At 40.7% G+C, this 19430-nt stretch overlaps 1 protein-coding gene across 1 annotated transcript; it reads right to left on the reverse strand.

The window, feature by feature from the left end:
* Positions 1 to 3239: 3239 nt before the first annotated feature.
* prelp (proline/arginine-rich end leucine-rich repeat protein) lies at positions 3240 to 19188 on the reverse strand. The gene is made up of 3 exons (XM_062986877.1): positions 19043 to 19188; positions 6635 to 7563; positions 3240 to 3791 (listed from the first exon to the last, which is right to left on the reverse strand). Exons 2-3 carry the CDS (start codon positions 7557 to 7559, stop codon positions 3625 to 3627), a joined length of 1092 nt encoding a protein of 363 aa, XP_062842947.1. The 5' UTR covers positions 7560 to 7563; positions 19043 to 19188; the 3' UTR covers positions 3240 to 3624.
* Between the last annotated feature and the right edge of the window lie 242 nt (positions 19189 to 19430).

The following is a 19430-nucleotide window of genomic DNA, read 5'->3' on the forward strand; positions in this document are numbered from 1 at the left end:
GAGAGAGAGAGAGAGAGACCCTATCCAGTTTTTTTATATCCCACCCCTATCTGAAGAACAGGCTAATCGTTGTTCATGTGGCTGCTCAGCCCAGCCAGCAGGCAGAGCTTAGACTCGATACAATGTATTCGAGATCCAAGCTCTGGTTCCAGCGTGTGTTTTTACCGCTGCGCCACCTGAGCGGCTACTGTAGCATAGTTAATACAACTGTAGGCTTCAGTAGGCAGCAAATCATATAATATTGTTCGTCGCTAAAAGCGCTATGGAGCTATTCACGCGTACTGATTCCATCATATATTGTGTCATTTTGTGGGGCCAAGCAAAGCTTATAGTATACACTGATCAGCTTTAACATTGCTGCTGATCGCTCACCTATTGCTGCTGTAGATAATTGTCTCTGCTGTAGATAATTGCTCCACTTTTGAGGGAAGGCCTGATCTTTTTAATGTCGTTCTGCCTCTCTTATCCAATCACTCAGGTTTGATGGTGGTGGGGGAGGTGGGCGCTGATATCCTGTGAAAGCCTTCATGACCTTGTTACCTGCTCGCTCTCCCTTTTGTTATGCTGTAATAATTAGGGCTGCCGGAGTCTAAAACTCTCTGTAAAACTGATGTTTTTTCAACTAGAATTGTACATTTTTAACTACAGTTTCTGTTGCCGAGGTTGTTCTGATGGAAACCTGTTTAACCGCCTGAGGTTAAGGATTGAAGTCGAGACGACCGTGCAAATGATGCTGCTCCTGCCGGATGTGACGAGCCTGAAGCATTTGCACCAAGAATGACAAAAACTCACTACAGACTTCATTACATTCTGAACTGAATAATAACTCTATTATTATTAATAACTGTTATTATTTAAGTACTTATTGCCAGTTATAACTTTTAGTTCATTTAATTCTGTGTTTGTATGATTTGTGTAAATCCTATTTATTTAAAGTATCCTCCAGACCACCCAAGAAGGATGGGCCCTGCTGAGTCTGGTTCCTCTCAAGGTTTCTTCCTGTAATTTTCAGGGAGTTTTTCCTTGCCACAGTCGCCCTCGGCTTGCTGAACAGGGGTTTTTGGTATCTGTTGGTCCTGGAAGTTGCTTTGAGACAATGTCTATTGTAAAAAGCGCTATATAAATAAAGTTGACTTGACTTGACTTTTTGAGATGGTTATCTTCTAGACCTTCATCAGTGGTCACAGGACGCTGCCTACGGGGCGCTGTTGGCTGGATATTTTTGGTTGGTGGGCTATTCTCAGTCCAGAAGTGACAGTGAGGTTTTTAAAAACTCCATCAGCATTAATGTGTCTGATCCACTCATACCAGCACAACACACACTAACACACCACCACCATGTCATTATCACAGCAGTGCTGAGAATGATCCACCACCCAAATAATACTAGTAGACACATACAGTGTGGCAATGATCTGTGAGATCCACATAGACAAGCACTGACAGCAAAATGAAATTAGCAAAATGCCATTGGTTGGCTCCTTCTTAAAAAGTCAGTTTATGCACTGTTTGAACTGTGCTAAGTGAATACATCTGCATTTATCATCAGGTTGAAAAATCTAGCAGCAGCAAAATCTTGCACAAATCTGTAACTCATAGAGGTTCAAAGAGCAGGACCATACTTTTAAAAACATAGAACAGAAACTGTCAGGATCCATGCCAGGACGAACTTGACTGGAGCATCAGTCATGTACAAAGGCTTTGAGATAAAATTAATTGCCCAAATAATTGGCTAGATGCAAGATATTTTATGCAGTCATACCTGCAGCCAAAACCTAGTAAAACCCTTTTTAAAATATTAAAACCTACGTTTTTTTTCCTTCTTTTATTTCATGTGGTGTTAAAACAATCACATACGTATAAATGTAGGGTTTTTTAAATAGGTTTGTCCCATTGGTAGCTCATTGACACTTCAAAAAATGATAGAAATCAAAAGCACATACGCAAGTACTTGTTGATAAAAAGCACTATAATGTAAAACAAAGTTTATTTATAAGAGAAGATGCATTCCAAATCTAAACAATACATTTCTTGTTTACTTATAAACACCGGCACATCAAGGACATTTTAACTACATGGTAGTCATGTTGTTTCCTCCTTTGTTTATCCATCTTTTCAAGTGAGTGTTACTGCCTACCCTTTTATTAGTCCTTATAGTGACCGTCTTTACTCGAATGCAGCTGTTTCAGCACATTTAGCTTTGATGCTATCCAGTCTTTTAATCTGTGATGTATATCATGTTAGTTAATATACCTTGATTTCATAGATATTGCATTTTAGGCATTACCGTGCATCACAAGAACATACATAAAACATATATACTTAATGAAGACATGCTTTAAAGCGATTGTGCCTGTTTGATGTTTAATAAATATGCCATGTTAAGCTCAGACAAACATTTCTGAAGCTAACAAGCAACTGTATATCACAGTGGTTCTCAGCCCGGACTGTACTTTTATATAACAAAGCTAGAGTGTAATGCTACACACATTTCAGCCATAACAGTAAAACCACCTCCTTGTTTCTACACTCACTGTCCATTTTATCAGCTCCACTTACCATATAGAAGCACTTTGTAGTTCAACAATTACTGTCTGTAGTCCATCAGTTTCTCTACATGCTTTTTTAGCCTGCTTTCACCTTGTTCTTCAATGGTCAGGACCCCCACAGGACCACCACGGAGCAGGTATTATTTAGGTGGTGGGTCATTCTCAACACTGCAGTAACACTGACATGGTGGTGGTGTGTTAGTGTGTGTTGTGCTGGTATGAGTGAATCAGACACAGCAGCGCTGCTGGAGTTTTTAAATACCGTGTCCACTCACTGGCCACTCTAGTAGACACTCCGACCTAGTTGGTCCACCTTGTAGATGTAAAGTCAGAGATGATCGCTCATTGCTGCTGTTGGAGTTGGTCATCTTCTAGACCTTCATCAGTGGTCACAGGACGCTGCCTATGGGGCGCTGTTGGCCAGATATTGTTGGTTGGTGGACTATTCTCAGTCCAGCAGTGACAGTGAGGTTTTTAAAAACTCCAGCAGCGCTGCTGTGTCTGATCCACTCACACCAGTACAATGAGAATGATCACTGCAGTGCTGAGAATGATCCACCACCCAAATAATACCTGCTCTGTAGTGGTCCTGTGGGGGTTCTGACCATTAAAGAACAGGGTGAAAGCAGGTTAAAAGGTATTTAGAGAAACAGATGGACTACAGTCAGTAATTGTAGAACTGGAGCTGACAAAATGGAGAGTAAGTGTAGAAACAAGGGGGTGGTTTTAATGTTATGGCTGATCAGTGTATAATGAGGATAGTGAATCTACCTGCAACAATATTAGCAGCAGCTCCATGCAGTTTGTAAACTGTAATGCACGATGTGACACTGTGATATATAGAACAGGGTCGTGTCCTGAATGGCTCCCTAGAAGTCTGCACTAGTAATCGAGTTGAGATGCAGCCTCATAAGGAGTATAATTTTACCACAAGCCTGTAAGACTTGCCCTGTTACAAAAAAGGGTTGAGAACCACTGATATACTGCCTTGTCTTGCTTGTCCAATCGTACTGTTGATGTCATCAGTACTGTCAAGTGAACAGGAGCACTGTGCAAAGAGGAATTTCAATTCTTCCTATATCACTATTGAGTGAAGATATCTAAAGCACATGATGACATCCATGGGAATGGGAGGACTCAATTGATTACCATCCAGCCGCAGATACCTCAGCCTGGGCAAGTGGTCCGGATCGTGCACGTCTTCATTTAGCTGAAAGGGGCAGATCTCTGTTCCGTTTATGCCTGAAAGAAATACACAGTGCTGTTTAGGACACAAAGATAAGCATGAGATTAGTCAGTTTTGGGAAATACACAAGAAGATTTGATTTGTATATGCACTCTTTCATTCACCAGGGCCTGATGTGTACTTCTGAATGAGTATCCAGGAAGTACCTAAGCCTACAACCCTGTTTGGGTCCTACTCCAGCTCTGTTATTTAGCTCTGTTTACACACTACTCCACGTAACCAGAAACAAGAAAAATAAACAATGGAAAGCTGAGGGATCATATAAATACATGCCAAGATGACAAATCCAGATGTCCTAATAGTTGTTAATTCTTTTACTGTTGCTAAAACCTTGCTTGATGGTACAAGCCAACAGTGAACTACATCCCAGTCTGCTGTAAAACCACATCATCGTTTCTACACTCACTGTCCATTTAATCAGCTCCACTTACCATATAGGGGCACTTTGTAGTTCTACAATTACTGACTGTAGTCCATCTATTTCTAAGCATGCTTTGTTAACCCCCTTTCATGCTGTTCTTCAATGGTCAGGACTCTCCCAGGACCACTACAGAGCAAGTATTATTTGGGTGGTGGGTCATTCTCAGCACTGCAGTGACACTGACATGGTGGTGGTGTGTTAGTGTGTGTTGTGCTGGTATGAGTAGATAAGACACAGCAGCGCTGATGGAGTTTTTAAACACCTCACTGTCACTGCGAGGCCACCAGCCAAAAATATATCCAGCCAACATCGCCTCGTAAGCAGCGTCCTGTGACCACTGACGAAGGTCTAGAAGATGACCAACTCAAACAGCAGCAATAGATGAGCGATCGTGTCTGACTTTATGTCTACAAGGTGGACCAACTAGGTAGGAGTGTCTAATAGAGTGGACAGTGAGTGGACATGGTATTTAAAAACTCCAGCAGCGCTGCTGTGTCTTATCTGCTCATACCAGCACAACACACACTAACACAGCACCACCATGTCAGTGTCACTGCAGTGCTGAGAATGATCCACCACTCAAATAATAGGTGCTCTGTGGTGGTCCTGTGGGGTCCTGACCATTGAAGAACAGAGTGAAAGCAGGTTAAAAAAAGTATGTAGAGAAACAGATGGACTACAGTCAGTAATTGTAGAACTACAAAGTGCTTCTATATGGTAAGTGGAGCTGATAAAATGGACAGTTAGTGCTTTTAATGTTATGGCTGATCAGTGTATATCATATGTACAGTGTATCACAAAAGTGAGTACACCCCTCACATTTCTGCAAATATTTCATTATATCTTTTCATGGGACAACACTATAGACATGAAACTTGGATATAACTTAGAGTAGTCAGTGTACAGCTTGTATAGCAGTGTAGATTTACTGTCTTCTGAAAATAACTCAACACACAGCCATTAATGTCTAAATGGCTGGCAACATAAGTGAGTACACCCCACAGTGAACATGTCCAAATTGTGCCCAAAGTGTCAATATTTTGTGTGACCACCATTATTATCCAGCACTGCCTTAACCCTCCTGGGCATGGAATTCACCAGAGCTGCACAGGTTGCTACTGGAATCCTCTTCCACTCCTCCATGATGACATCACGGAGCTGGTGGATGTTAGACACCTTGAACTCCTCCACCTTCCACTTGAGGATGCACCACAGGTGCTCAATTGGGTTTAGTCCATCACCTTTACCTTCAGCTTCCTCAGCAAGGCAGTTGTCATCTTGGAGGTTGTGTTTGGGGTCGTTATCCTGTTGGAAAACTGCCATGAGGCCCAGTTTTCGAAGGGAGGGGATCATGCTCTGTTTCAGAATGTCACAGTACATGTTGGAATTCATGTTTCCCTCAATGAACTGCAGCTCCCCAGTGCCAGCAACACTCATGCAGCCCAAGACCATGATGCTACCACCACCATGCTTGACTGTAGGCAAGATACAGTTGTCTTGGTACTTCTCACCAGGGCGCCGCCACACATGCTGGACACCATCTGAGCCAAACAAGTTTATCTTGGTCTCGTCAGAGCACAGGGCATTCCAGTAATCCATGTTCTTGGACTGCTTGTCTTCAGCAAACTGTTTGCGGGCTTTCTTGTGCGTCAGCTTCCTTCTGGGATGACGACCATGCAGACCGAGTTGATGCAGTGTGCGGCGTATGGTCTGAGCACTGACAGGCTGACCTCCCACGTCTTCAACCTCTGCAGCAATGCTGGCAGCACTCATGTGTCTATTTTTTAAAGCCAACCTCTGGATATGACGCTGAACACGTGGACTCAACTTCTTTGGTCGACCCTGGCGAAGCCTGTTCCGAGTGGAACCTGTCCTGGAAAACCGCTGTATGACCTTGGCCACCATGCTGTAGCTCAGTTTCAGGGTGTTAGCAATCTTCTTATAGCCCAGGCCATCTTTGTGGAGAGCAACAATTCTATTTCTCACATCCTCAAAGAGTTCTTTGCCATGAGGTGCCATGTTGAATATCCAGTGGCCAGTATGAGAGAATTGTACCCAAAACACCAAATTTAACAGCCCTGCTCCCCATTTACACCTGGGACCTTGACACATGACACCAGGGAGGGACAACGACACATTTGGGCACAATTTGGACATGTTCACTGTGGGGTGTACTCACTTATGTTGCCAGCTATTTAGACATTAATGGCTGTGTGTTGAGTTATTTTCAGAAGACAGTAAATCTACACTGCTATACAAGCTGTACACTGACTACTCTAAGTTATATCCAAGTTTCATGTCTATAGTGTTGTCCCATGAAAAGATATAATGAAATATTTGCAGAAATGTGAGGGGTGTACTCACTTTTGTGATACACTGTACTAATAAAGAGATACTACTTAAACTTAGGTCACTTACTCTCAATATTATTGTTGTTGAGGTGTAGATGCTCCAGGTGGGAGTTGAACAATGGAACAGTGGTCAAGTTGTTGTGAGACAAGTGCAAATCCAGCAGTGTGCTAACATTAAACACCATCTTTGGGATGCTCTTGTCGGTCAAGTGATTATAGTTGAGTCTTACAAAAGCAAGATGTGTAAAGTCCTTAAAATAGTCTTGAGGAATGTCTTCAATGATATTCCTGTCCAAGAACAGCTGGTAGATGCTGTTGGGTACATTCATGGGCATTTTTTTCAGGATGTTGTGTGCAAGATTAAGTTGTACCAGTCTCTTCAGATCTTTAAATACATTCTTGCCCAGGTTGCTATCACTGATCTTATTATGGTGCAAATCCAGCAGAACCAGGTTCTCCATTTTGTTGAAAGATTCAGGACCGATCTTCGAAATCTTGTTCCGACTGAGTCGTAGTTGCTCCAAGCCAGCTGGCAGATTGCTAGGAACTTCATTTAACTGGTTCCTCTCCATATACAGATATAGCAGATTGGGAAGCTTTTTAAACACTTCTTTCTCTATTGTGCGAATGCGGTTGTTTCCAAGGTTGATCCACTTGACTTCTGTGGCATTCTTGAAGGACTCTGCAGCTACTTTATCGATGTAGTTGTTCTGTAGGTAGATGTAGAGGGTGCGAGATGGGATGATTGGTACCTTACGAAGGTTGCGGTTCTCACAATACAGGGCCGTTGGGTAAGAAGGAGGACAGAAACATTCCTTTGGGCAATCTGCGAATGGAGAAGGTGGGCCAAATATTACTGGTGGAAAGTCAGTGGGCTCCTTAGGTTCAGCAGTTGGAAGTTTCTTGGTGCTATGTGGTTTGAGCCGTTGACCCCAAACATCCATTGTGAGAAGAAGCAGGATCAGAGAGCTGCATCCTAGTTCAGACTTCATTGTCCTAGTTTAAAAGAGGGGGAGACAAATTAATACATAATAAAATGAATACATTTACTTTGACTTTTATTTCATTGCAGACAGGATGAACTTGAGATATTTCATGTTTTGTCTGCTCAACTTAATTTCATTTATTAATAAACATCCATTCCTGCATTTTAGGCCTGCAACACATTCCAAAAAAACTTTACTGTTGGGACAGTAAAGCATTTATCACTTTGTAACATTGCCATTCCTTTTCACCACACTTAAAAGACGTTTTGGCCCCGAGGAGACCAAGTGATTTAGTGTTTCAGGTTTATTTTGTCTCATTCTTCCTGCAAACACGTCTTAAGATGTGCAACAGTACGGGGTCGTCATTGTCGCATTTTTGTTTAAAAATTCTCCACACATTCTCTATTGGGGACAGGTCAGGTCTATAGGCAGGCCAGTCCAGTACCCGTACCCGTACCCTCTTCTTCCGCAGCCATGCCTTTGTAATGTGTGCAGCATGTGGTTTTTGCATCGTCTTGTTGAAAAATGCATGGACGTCCCTGGAAAAGATGACATCTTGAAGGCAGCACATGTTGCTCTAAGATCTCAATGTACTTTTCTGCATTAATGCTGCCATCACAGAAGTGTAACTGACCTTTGCCAAGGGCACTGACACAGCCCCATACCATGACAGACCCTGGCTTTTGGACTTCACCTTTGGCATCCATTTTTTTGACTTCATTTTTTTGACTTCATTCATACGGCGTCCATTTTTTCCAAAAAAAGACCTGGAATGCTGATTCATTTGAGCACAACACACGTTTTCACTGTATGATGGTCCATCCTAGATGCCTCCGAGCCCAGAAAAGTCGACGTCGCTTCTGGACATGGTTAACATAAGGCTTCTTTTTTGCACAGTAAAGTTTTAAGTGGCATTTGTGCATGTAACTCTGTATTGACAAATATTTGCCAAAGTAATCCCTAACCCATGTGGTTATATCAGCTATTGTTGAGTGGTGGTTCTTGATGCAGGGCCATCTGAGAGATTGAAGATCACGGGCGTTCAGCGTAAGCTTGCGCCCTTTGCCATTAAAAACTGAATTTCTTCCTGATTCCTTGAATGGTTTAATGATATTATGCACTGTAGAGGGAGAAATATGCAAATCCCTTCTGATCTTTCTTTGAGGTACATTGTTTTTAAACATTTCAATCATTTTCTCACTCATTTGTTGACAAACTGGAGATCCTCTGATCATCTTTGCTCATCAAAGACTCAGCCTTTCCTGGATGCTGCTTTTGTACCAAACCATGATTACAATCATCTGTTTAGAATTACATAATTATTTAGTTTTTTCAACTCATTACTAGCCCTAAATTGCCCCCATCCCAACTTTTTTGGAACGTGTTGCAGGCCTGAAATGCAGGAATGGAGGTAAATTAACAAATGAAATGAAGTTAAGCAGACAAAACATGAAATATCTTGGGTTCAAACTGTCTGTAATCAAATAAAAGTCAAGTAAATAAATATAAGGAACACTGTTTTTTTTTTATTTGCATTTTTCATACTGTCTCAACTTTTTCTGATTTGGGGTTGTATTTGGCACTGACTAGACTGAGGTTGTATTACTGATATATGATGCCAGCTTTACATCATGGGGAAAGAAAACACAGCCACATACGAATATAATGCAAGAAAGACAAATGTGAGCGTTCCCCTGACAGTGTTCAGACAGCCAAAGCATGGACTTGAACTGCCATGCTCTGACTTTTACAGACCCTTAAATTAACAAACCAGCACTTGATTTTCCTGGTTGCTTCCCAGTCTTGGGGTACACAGCTTCAGAGAAAGACCTCTTTGTGCAAGAAACAACCCTAGACAAAGAACTTAAACGATAAAAACAGAAGGTACCAAGAGCCCAAAGAAACTTAAAGGAAACATGTGGCCAAGAGTCATAAAATTTCAGTGCAGGCTTCTACATTTACCACACATCTGTCTACGCAGTCCGACTAAGGCAGCAGTACTTCAAAGGTTGATGGCTCTCCTGGGCAACATGTGGGAATGAGATAACCCTGACATATCTTTGAAAGGGTATGTGCAGCCATGCCAAGAAGTGAGCAATCAATCACGACTGACTGCTTCTGTGCAGAAGTCTTGCAGGGGCTCTCGGCTATACCAGTTCAGTTTATCAGATTTTTAAATACATTGTCTAGTCATCCTGAAAAGATACTTTTATGAAAAAATAAGGAAAACCATCAGGCTATATTTATTTAGTTAAGGTCAGGTTCCACAGGGGTTCCAGGTCTACAACCTTAAATCAGAAGTTGGGACAGTATGGAAAAATGTTTCTTACATTTACTTTGACTTTTATTTCATTGCAGACAGTATCAACCCAAGATTTATCATGTTTTTTCTGGTCAATTTCATTTATTTAATATACAGTGCCTTGCAAAAGTATTCAGCCCCCTTGAACTTTTCAACCTTTTGCCACATTTCAGGCTTCAAACATAACGATATGAAATTGTAATTTTTTGTGAAGAATCAACAACAAGTGGGACACAATCGTGAAGTGGAACGAAATTTATTGGATATTTTAAACTTTTTTTAGAAATAAAAAACTAAAAAGTGGGGCGTGCAATATTATTCAGCCCCTTTACTTTCAGTGCAGCAAACTCACTCCAGAAGTTCAGTGAGGATCTCTGAATGATCCAATGTTGACCTAAATGACTGATGGTGATAAATAGAATCCACCTGTGTGTAATCAAGTCTCCGTATAAATGCACCTGCTCTGTGACAGTCTCAGAGTTCTGTTTAAAGCGCAGAGAGCATCATGAAGACCAAGGAACACACCAGGCAGGTCCGAGATACTGTTGTGGAGAAGTTTAAAGCCGGATTTGGATACAAAAAGATTTCCCAAGCTTTAAACATCTCAAGGAGCACTGTGCAAGCGATCATATTGAAATGGAAGGAGTATCAGACCACTGCAAATCTACCAAGACCCGGCCGTCCCTCTAAACTTTCAGCTCAAACAAGGAGAAGACTGATCAGAGATGCAGCCAAGAGGCCCATGATCACTCTGAATGAACTGCAGAGATCTACAGCTGAGGTGGGAGACTCTGTCCATAGGACACAATCAGTCGTACACTGCACAAATCTGGCCTTTATGGAAGAGTGGCAAGAAGAAAGCCATTTCTCAAAGATATCTATAAAAAGTCACCTGGGAGACACACCAAACATGTGGAAGAAGGTGCTCTGGTCAGATGAAACCAAAATCGAACTTTTTGGCCACAATGCAAAACGTTATGTTTGGCGTAAAAGCAACACAGCTCATCACCCTGAACACACCATCCCCACTGTCAAACATGGTGGTGGCAGCATCATGGTTTGGGCCTGCTTTTCTTCAGCAGGGACAGGGAAGATGGTTAAAATTGATGGGAAGATGGATGGAGCCAAATACAGGACCATTCTGGAAGAAAACCTGTTGCAGTCTGCAAAAGACCTGAGACTGGGATGGAGATTTATCTTCCAACAAGACAATGAACCAAAACATAAAGCAAAATCTACAATGGAATGGTTCACAAATAAACGTATCCAGGTGTTAGAATGGCCAAGTCAAAGTCCAGACCTGAATCCCATCGAGAATCTGTGGAAAGGGCTGAAAACTGCTGTTCACAAACGCTCTCCATCCAACCTCACTGAGCTCGAGCTGTTTTGCAAGGAAGAATGGGCAAAAATTTCTGTCTCTCGATGTGCAAAACTGATAGAGACATACCCCAAGCGACTTGCAGCTGTAATCGCAGCAAAAGGTGGCGCTACAAAGTATTAACGCAAGGGGGCTGAATAATATTGCACGCCCCACTTTTCAGTTTTTTATTTCTAAAAAAAGTTTAAAATATCCAATAAATTTCGTTCCACTTCACGATTGTGTCCCACTTGTTGTTGATTCTTCACAAAAAATTACAATTTCATATCGTTATGTTTGAAGCCTGAAATGTGGCAAAAGGTTGAAAAGTTCAAGGGGGCTGAATACTTTTGCAAGGCACTGTACATCCATTCTTGCATTTTCGCCTGTAATACACTCCAAAAAAGTGTTGGAGGAGGAAATTTAGGGCTGGTAATGAGATACAAAACTAAATGATGATGTGATTTCAAACAGATGATTGTAATCATGCTTTGGTACCAATCAGCATCTTTGAAAGGCTTTGGGGAGTAGAGATTTAGGAGTATTTCCAGTATTGATGTTCCAGTGTAAATGTATAAAACATTATTTAAATGTTTAAAAACACCGTTCTTCATAGACCAATTTGAAATAATTTGAATATTTCTTTTTACTGTGCATAATATCATTTAATGACTCAAGGAATATGGAGGAATTTAAACTGAAGCTGAACACCTGTGATCGCTGAACCCCCATATGGCACTACATCATTCATCATTATTTCATTCATCAATAGCTGAAATAAAACATGGGCAAGGAATTTCTTTGTCAACCACAATAATATAAAGATATATTCACAAATGCCACTTAAAACAAGCCTTATACACTGATCAGGCATAACATTATGACCACCTTCCTAACTGACTGGTCTGCGGCTATGCAGCCCCATACGTAACAAACTGTGATGCACTGTGTATTCTGACACCTTTCTATCAGAACCAGCATTAACTTCTTCAGCAATTTGAGCTACAGTAGCTCGTCTGCTGGATCGGACCACACAGGCCAGCTTTCACTCGCCACATGCATCAATAAGCCTTGGCCGCCCATGACCCTGTTGCCGGTTTACCACTGTTTCTTCCTTGGACTACTTTTGATAGATACTGACCACTGCAGACCGGGAACACCCCACAAGAGCTGCAGTTTTGGAGATGCTCTGACCCAGTCGTCCAGACATCACAATTTGGCCCTTGTCAAACTTGCTCAAATCCTTAAGTTTGCCCATTTTTCCTGCTTCTAACACATCAACATTGAGGATAAAATGTTCACTTACTGCCTACTATACCACCTGTCAGTGGTCATTATGTTATGTCTGGTCGGTGTATTAACAATCTTCAGAAGCAGCGTTGAGATCTCTCAGCTCGAAGGCATCTAGGGTGGACCATCGCACAGTGAAAACGTGTACTGTGATCAGAAGAATCAGTATTCCAGATCTTTTTTTGGAACAAATGAAATACCATGTGCTCCAGACTAAAAACAAAAAGGACCATCTAGACTGTTATCAGCAAAAAGTCCAAAAGCCAGGGCCTGACATGGTATTTTAGAGCATCATATGCTGTCTTTAATGACATCTTTTCCAAGGACGTCTATACATTTTTACTCTTAATTGCGCCAGACAAACTACTCATCCACACTAGACAAACAGTTCTCGTGTTGATTTGTCACTTCATAGAACTGTTTCAACTCTGCAGGCCTATCTGAATTCCTTCTGGTGTATTCCAGTTGACTTGTGGAGCCTGCTATAAAGTCCATAAGTGATCTTCTTATTGCTGATACAGTCACATCTTATGGTTGTCCCAGCCTTCATTAGGACATCTTGTAACTCTTTGGCAGTAACACTGGGTTTTTCTTTGCTGTCCTGGTTAGATTGCTAAGCGGTTAAATTTGGGGTTTTCTCCCACGGTCAGGCAAGTCTGCTACTGCACCATTAGTTTTACATTTCCTGACAATACTCCCAGTGGTGTTTCTAGAAATCTTCTCATACCCATTGCACCCTTGGTGCAATTAAATGATCTCTCTCAGTGCTGAATAAATTTTTTGTTTTTCTCACGTCTAGGCAAGTTTGCTACTGCGCCATAAGGTTTACATTTCCGAACAATACTCCCAGTGGTGTTTCAAGGAATGTTCAAGACCTTCTTATACCCCATTGTACTTTTGGTACAAAGGAAATGATCTCCTCCCTCAGCTTTTGTAAAGGATATTTTGTTTTCACCATGGTTGCAACACACATCTGGGTGGTGTTTATAATGTATAACATATCACAGCTGAAGCTAATTTAGGGAGGTTATGGTTTAATCATGTTGTAACTCAAGTTTACATTAACTGTAAATTTTAAAAACAGCAATGTTGTGTAGGAGTTGAATAACTGTGATATGGCAGTATTAACAAAATATCCTGCTACTCTAAATTGGTACATGATTCATTTTCTATGTTCATTTGCTGTATCATTCAACTGATAAAGGCTTAATTTAAAGGAAAGTCTAACTGCAGGAAAGTTATAGATTCTTATTTTCTAACTTTTGTTAGTTGGTGGGATTCGGCAACAAATAAATCACAAGGAATTTAGGATTAAAGGTGGTAGCCTAGTGAGTAGAGCTGTGGGTTACCAACTACATCTAGCTCTAGGTTACCATCTAGCTGTGGATTCGAATCTCAGCTCTGCCATGCAGACACTGTTGGGGGCACCGTACAATGGCCACGCCTGCGATCTGTCATTAAAATGTACACCGATCAGCCATAACATTAAAACCACCTCCTTGTTTCTACACTCACTGTCAATTTTATCAGCTCCACTTACCATATAGAAGCACTTTGTAGTTCTACAATTACTGACTGTAGTCCATCTGTTTCTCTGCATGTTTGTTAGCCCCCTTTCATGCTGTTCTTCGATGGTCAGGACTCTCCCAGGACCACTACAGAGTAGAATTATTTGTGTGGTGGATCATTCTCACACGAACATTTATTTTTACACCACTTTTGTTTACAACTGTAAAGCTTAGATTTTAGAGAACTTCTCATTTGTGGACAATTGTTTTCATTCATATATTTAAAAATGCTTGTATACAGACCTAGAAAAGCTTACATATTCAAAATTCCAAATAACCTGCGTGTTTAGGGCGGGGTGGTCTTTTCATCACAAGCTGATGTTGGCTGTAGGCCATTTGGCTGAGTGACAAGTGCCTGGTCATGGAAACCAGACAGTGAAGCCTATTAGCCATGCCATTAATGGCCAGCAAAGAAAGCATGGAGGCATGGAGATGACTCAATGTAACCTCAGTCAGTTTCAGTCCAGTTCGATACGGTCCGGTTTTCCACTAGTACTAATGGATGTGTGGTTCTTTCAAGGGAACTCAGCCAGTGTTGTGGTGACTTTATGGGCATCAAGGGTAGAACTTCTCATATGTGGTCAACTTTTCTCATTCATATATTTACAAATGCTAGTATACAGACCTAAAAAAGCTTACATATTCAAAATTCCAAATAACCTGCATGTTTAGGGTGGTCTTTTGATTACAAGCTGATGTTGGCTTTAGGCCATTTGGCTGAATGACAAGTGTCTAATCATGGAAACCAGACAGTGGAAGAGAGGTCTGTGGAACAAAAAAATTCCTGGGAAAAATTGGGACTGTTTATTTATTCAGCTGCATGACTGTTTTAGGTGGGGCTAAGTAGGAAATTTGTGTCTACTAAAACCTAATAATTTGTCCAAATGCTAACTGTATAGATCCATCAAGGTCTTAATGTCTTCATAACGTCTTTTTAAGGTCATTAAATTGTGCTAACAGATTAATATACAAATCCCTGACAAATGACTTTAAATGCAGTGGTGTTGTAAAAATGATTTCATGTGCACATAAAACGTGATCCTGATTATAGTAGTCTGGAACTGCTTCTAAGCAACAAAAATAAATATTTGCAAAGTATAATAACCAGCCTAGCCGGCCTTTTTCTTGACAGTTTTCACCACAGTTTATGATTTCTCAATTACCATTTTAAAGTGCAGCAATATTATTTTCTAAAATTGTGTTTCTTTACAAACTCTATGTGATTGATCAGGTGTGCTGCTAAAAGCAAAAGCTTTAAATTTGCTAGGGTAGTTGGCCTCCATGTCTGAGGCTGAGATCCTGTTGTTATACAGTGCCTTGCAAAAGTATTCAGCCCCCTTGAACTTTTCAACCTTTTGCCACATTTCAGGCTTCAAACATAACGATATGAAATTGTAATTTTTTGTGAAGAATCAACAACAAGTGGGACACAATCGTGAAGTGGAACGAAATTTATTGGATATTTTAAACTTTTTTTAGAAATAAAAAACTGAAAAGTGGGGCGTGCAATATTATTCAGCCCCCTTGCGTTAATACTTTGTAGCGCCACCTTTTGCTGCGATTACAGCTGCAAGTCGCTTGGTGTATTTCTCTATTAGTTTTGCACATCGAGAGACAGAAATTTTTGCCCATTCTTTCTTGCAAAACAGCTCGAGCTCAGTGAGGTTGGATGGAGAGCGTTTGTGAACAGCAGTTTTCAGCTCTTTCCACAGATTCTCGATGGGATTCAGGTCTGGACTTTGACTTGGCCATTCTAACACCTGGATACGTTTATTTGTGAACCATTCCATTGTAGATTTTGCTTTATGTTTTGCATCATTGTCTTGTTGGAAGATAAATCTCCGTCCCAGTCTCAGGTCTTTTGCAGACTGCAACAGGTTTTCTTCCAGAATGGTCCTGTATTTGGCTCCATCCATCTTCCCATCAATTTTAACCATCTTCCCTGTCCCTGCTGAAGAAAAGCAGGCCCAAACCATGATGCTGCCACCACCATGTTTGACAGTGGGGATGGTGTGTTCAGGGTGATGAGCTGTGTTGCTTTTACGCCAAACATAACGTTTTGCATTGTGGCCAAAAAGTTCGATTTTGGTTTCATCTGACCAGAGCACCTTCTTCCACATGTTTGGTGTGTCTCCCAGGTGACTTTTTATAGATATCTTTGAGAAATGGCTTTCTTCTTGCCACTCTTCCATAAAGGCCAGATTTGTGCAGTGTACGACTGATTGTGTCCAATGGACAGAGTCTCCCACCTCAGCTGTAGATCTCTGCAGTTCATTCAGAGTGATCATGGGCCTCTTGGCTGCATCTCTGATCAGTCTTCTGCTTGTTTGAGCTGAAAGTTTAGAGGGATGGCCGGGTCTTGGTAGATTTGCAGTGGTCTGATACTCCTTCCATTTCAATATGATCGCTTGCACAGTGCTCCTTGAGATGTTTAAAGCTTGGGAAATCTTTCTGTATCCAAATCCGGCTTTAAACTTCTCCACAACAGTATCTCGGACCTGCCTGGTGTGTTCCTTGGTCTTCATGATGCTCTCTGCGCTTTAAACAGAACTCTGAGACTGTCACAGAGCAGGTGCATTTATACGGAGACTTGATTACACACAGGTGGATTCTATTTATCACCATCAGTCATTTAGGTCAACATTGGATCATTCAGAGATCCTCACTGAACTTCTGGAGTGAGTTTGCTGCACTGAAAGTAAAGGGGCTGAATAATATTGCACGCCCCACTTTTTAGTTTTTTATTTCTAAAAAAAGTTTAAAATATCCAATAAATTTCGTTCTACTTCACGATTGTGTCCCACTTGTTGTTGATTCTTCACAAAAAATTACAATTTCATATCGTTATGTTTGAAGCCTGAAATGTGGCAAAAGGTTGAAAAGTTCAAGGGGGCTGAATACTTTTGCAAGGCACTGTATATACACCGATCAGCCATAACATTAAAACCACCTCTGTGTTTCTACACTCACTGTCCATTTTACCACCTCCACTTACCGTATAGAAGCACTTTGTAGTTCTACAATTACTGACTGTAGTCCATCTATTTCTCTGCATGTTTGTTAGCCCCCTTTCATGCTGTTCTTCAATGGTCAGGACCCCCACAGGACCACTACAGAGCAGGTATTATTTGGGTGTTGGATCATTTTCAGCACTGCAGTGACAGACATGGTGGTGGTGTGTTAGTGTGTGTTGTGCTGGTATGAGTGGATAATACACAGCACCGCTGATGGAGTTTTTAAACACCTCACTGTCCCTGCTGGACTGAGAATAGTCCACCAAGCAAAAATATCCAGCGTAGGCAGCGTCCTGTGACCACTGATGAAGGTCTAGAAGATGATCAACTCAAATAGCAGCAATAGATGAGCGATCGTCTCTGACTTTACATCTACAAGGTGGACCAACTAGGTAGGAGTGTCTAATAGAGTGGACAGTGAGTGGACATGGTATTTGAAGACTTTGAAGACACTTATTCCAGCACAACACACACTAATACACCACCACCATGTCACTGCAGTGCTGAGAATGATCCACCACCTAAATACTACCTGCATACCTTGAAAAACAGGGTGAAAGCAGGCTATAAAGTATGTAGACAAACCGATGGACTACAGTCAGTAATTGTAGAACTACAAAGTGCTTCTTTATGGTAAGTGGAGCTGATAAAATGAACAGTGAGTGTAGAAACAAGGTGATTTTAATGTTATGGCTGATCAGTGTATATTTTTTTATGTTTTTCATAAAGCTCAAGTCTGTTAACGTTAACTAAACATCAGAGAAACATTCTCGTGCAGCCCTCCAGATGGGGTTGCCAGATTTAACAGAGCTACCTCTGCACTGCTGCTGCAGTACTTTTTTTTTGTCCATGGATTAAATGTTGAACTTTTCTGGATACTTTAGATTGCATAAGATGATAAACTTATACTGATTATATGGACTGATTCTATGGGAATGTGAATCCAAATCCAAACAACTCTTGGAACATAATCATTTATATGCAGTTTTAAGAGGTAGAAAGACCTGAAACAGTGATCTAAATGTATAAAAAATGACAGATGCTATGTAAGTAAACATAAAGCAGATTAATTATAATTTAGCAAAAAAAAGTATAAGGTATTTCTTTGCTGCTTGGACCTTTAAGTAGTTAATACATAAACAGATTTAGTTTTATCAATGAGTTTAATGTGTAAAAATGTGAGATTTTATTTATTAAACATCATTGGATGTGCTGATTCATTACACATTACATACTTTATTATTTAGTTACATTAGCTTAATGTCGATGCATTCCTGCCCCAGTCAAAATAATCATTTCCTTTATTAAAAAACAGATGCCCATAATAAAATAGCACACAATTCAAGATTTAACACAAGTATGTTATGCACTAGTTCTTTAAAACCTAACATGTACACGTTAACACAGAATTAAGGAGATTTAAGGTATATTTATTGTATGCCGATATTAAGTAACTCAGTTTTATTAATAAGAAATAGTTCAAGTAATAAGGACTACAATGTTTGGAAAAGCTGGCTGAATGTACACCCCTGTCCTAGCTTTGTTTTGTCCTAAACATCTGTCAAAAATGAACAGCACAATCTAGTTGTATTTGTAAGAAGTCGAGCTCTGGGACCTACATTTATTAAACTGACAGATCAAATATCCATAATATGTAGACATATGGTAACAACACAATTTAGTTGTATTTGTGAGAACTAGAGCTCTTGGTCCTGAAATAGCTGGATATAGATATCTGCATATATGTATGAACATTTATTAAAATGACAGATGCTATTCTTCAGTCCATAGACTTGTAATGTAGACTGATGTCCAAAATGTTTAAAGGTGTGGAGGAAAGTACCAATCAAAGGGTTTCTATAGAAACTCAACTTGCTAAGTTGTAAGCAAGGATTTGTACCTTTGTATCTCTAGTTTTATCATTTTTACACATCAACTAGATGACAAATTTTTCCTACCTATTTTTGGTACCTGCCCTCTGTTTTTAGTCCTTTTCCTTCCACTTTCCAGCTCTCTTCTGCCCGTATTCTTTCTCCGTCTCCTTGTTGTGCCACCACTCTTCGATCGTCTCGTTTCCCTGCCCTAAGCAGGCTGCCTGTTGGGTCCCTGCCTTTCTGCTTTTCCTTCTGTAGGTCAGCAGTGCTGCTTCTCTCTCCCCCACCCCTTGAGAAAAGTGCCAAAAGTCGAAATGCCCAACCCTCACAAAGAGGATGTACTTTCATCACCTTCTCTTCCCTAATGTGTGTTTGTGTGCTAACAAGCAGAGCTGACTAATTAAAAAAGGATATGATCACCCTGTTTATTCTTGGCTGCTGCTTTGTATTGTATTTTGCTCAGACTGGGGGG

Source organism: Trichomycterus rosablanca, chromosome 24, assembly GCF_030014385.1.
Source record: "Trichomycterus rosablanca isolate fTriRos1 chromosome 24, fTriRos1.hap1, whole genome shotgun sequence".
NCBI lineage: Eukaryota > Metazoa > Chordata > Actinopteri > Siluriformes > Trichomycteridae > Trichomycterus > Trichomycterus rosablanca.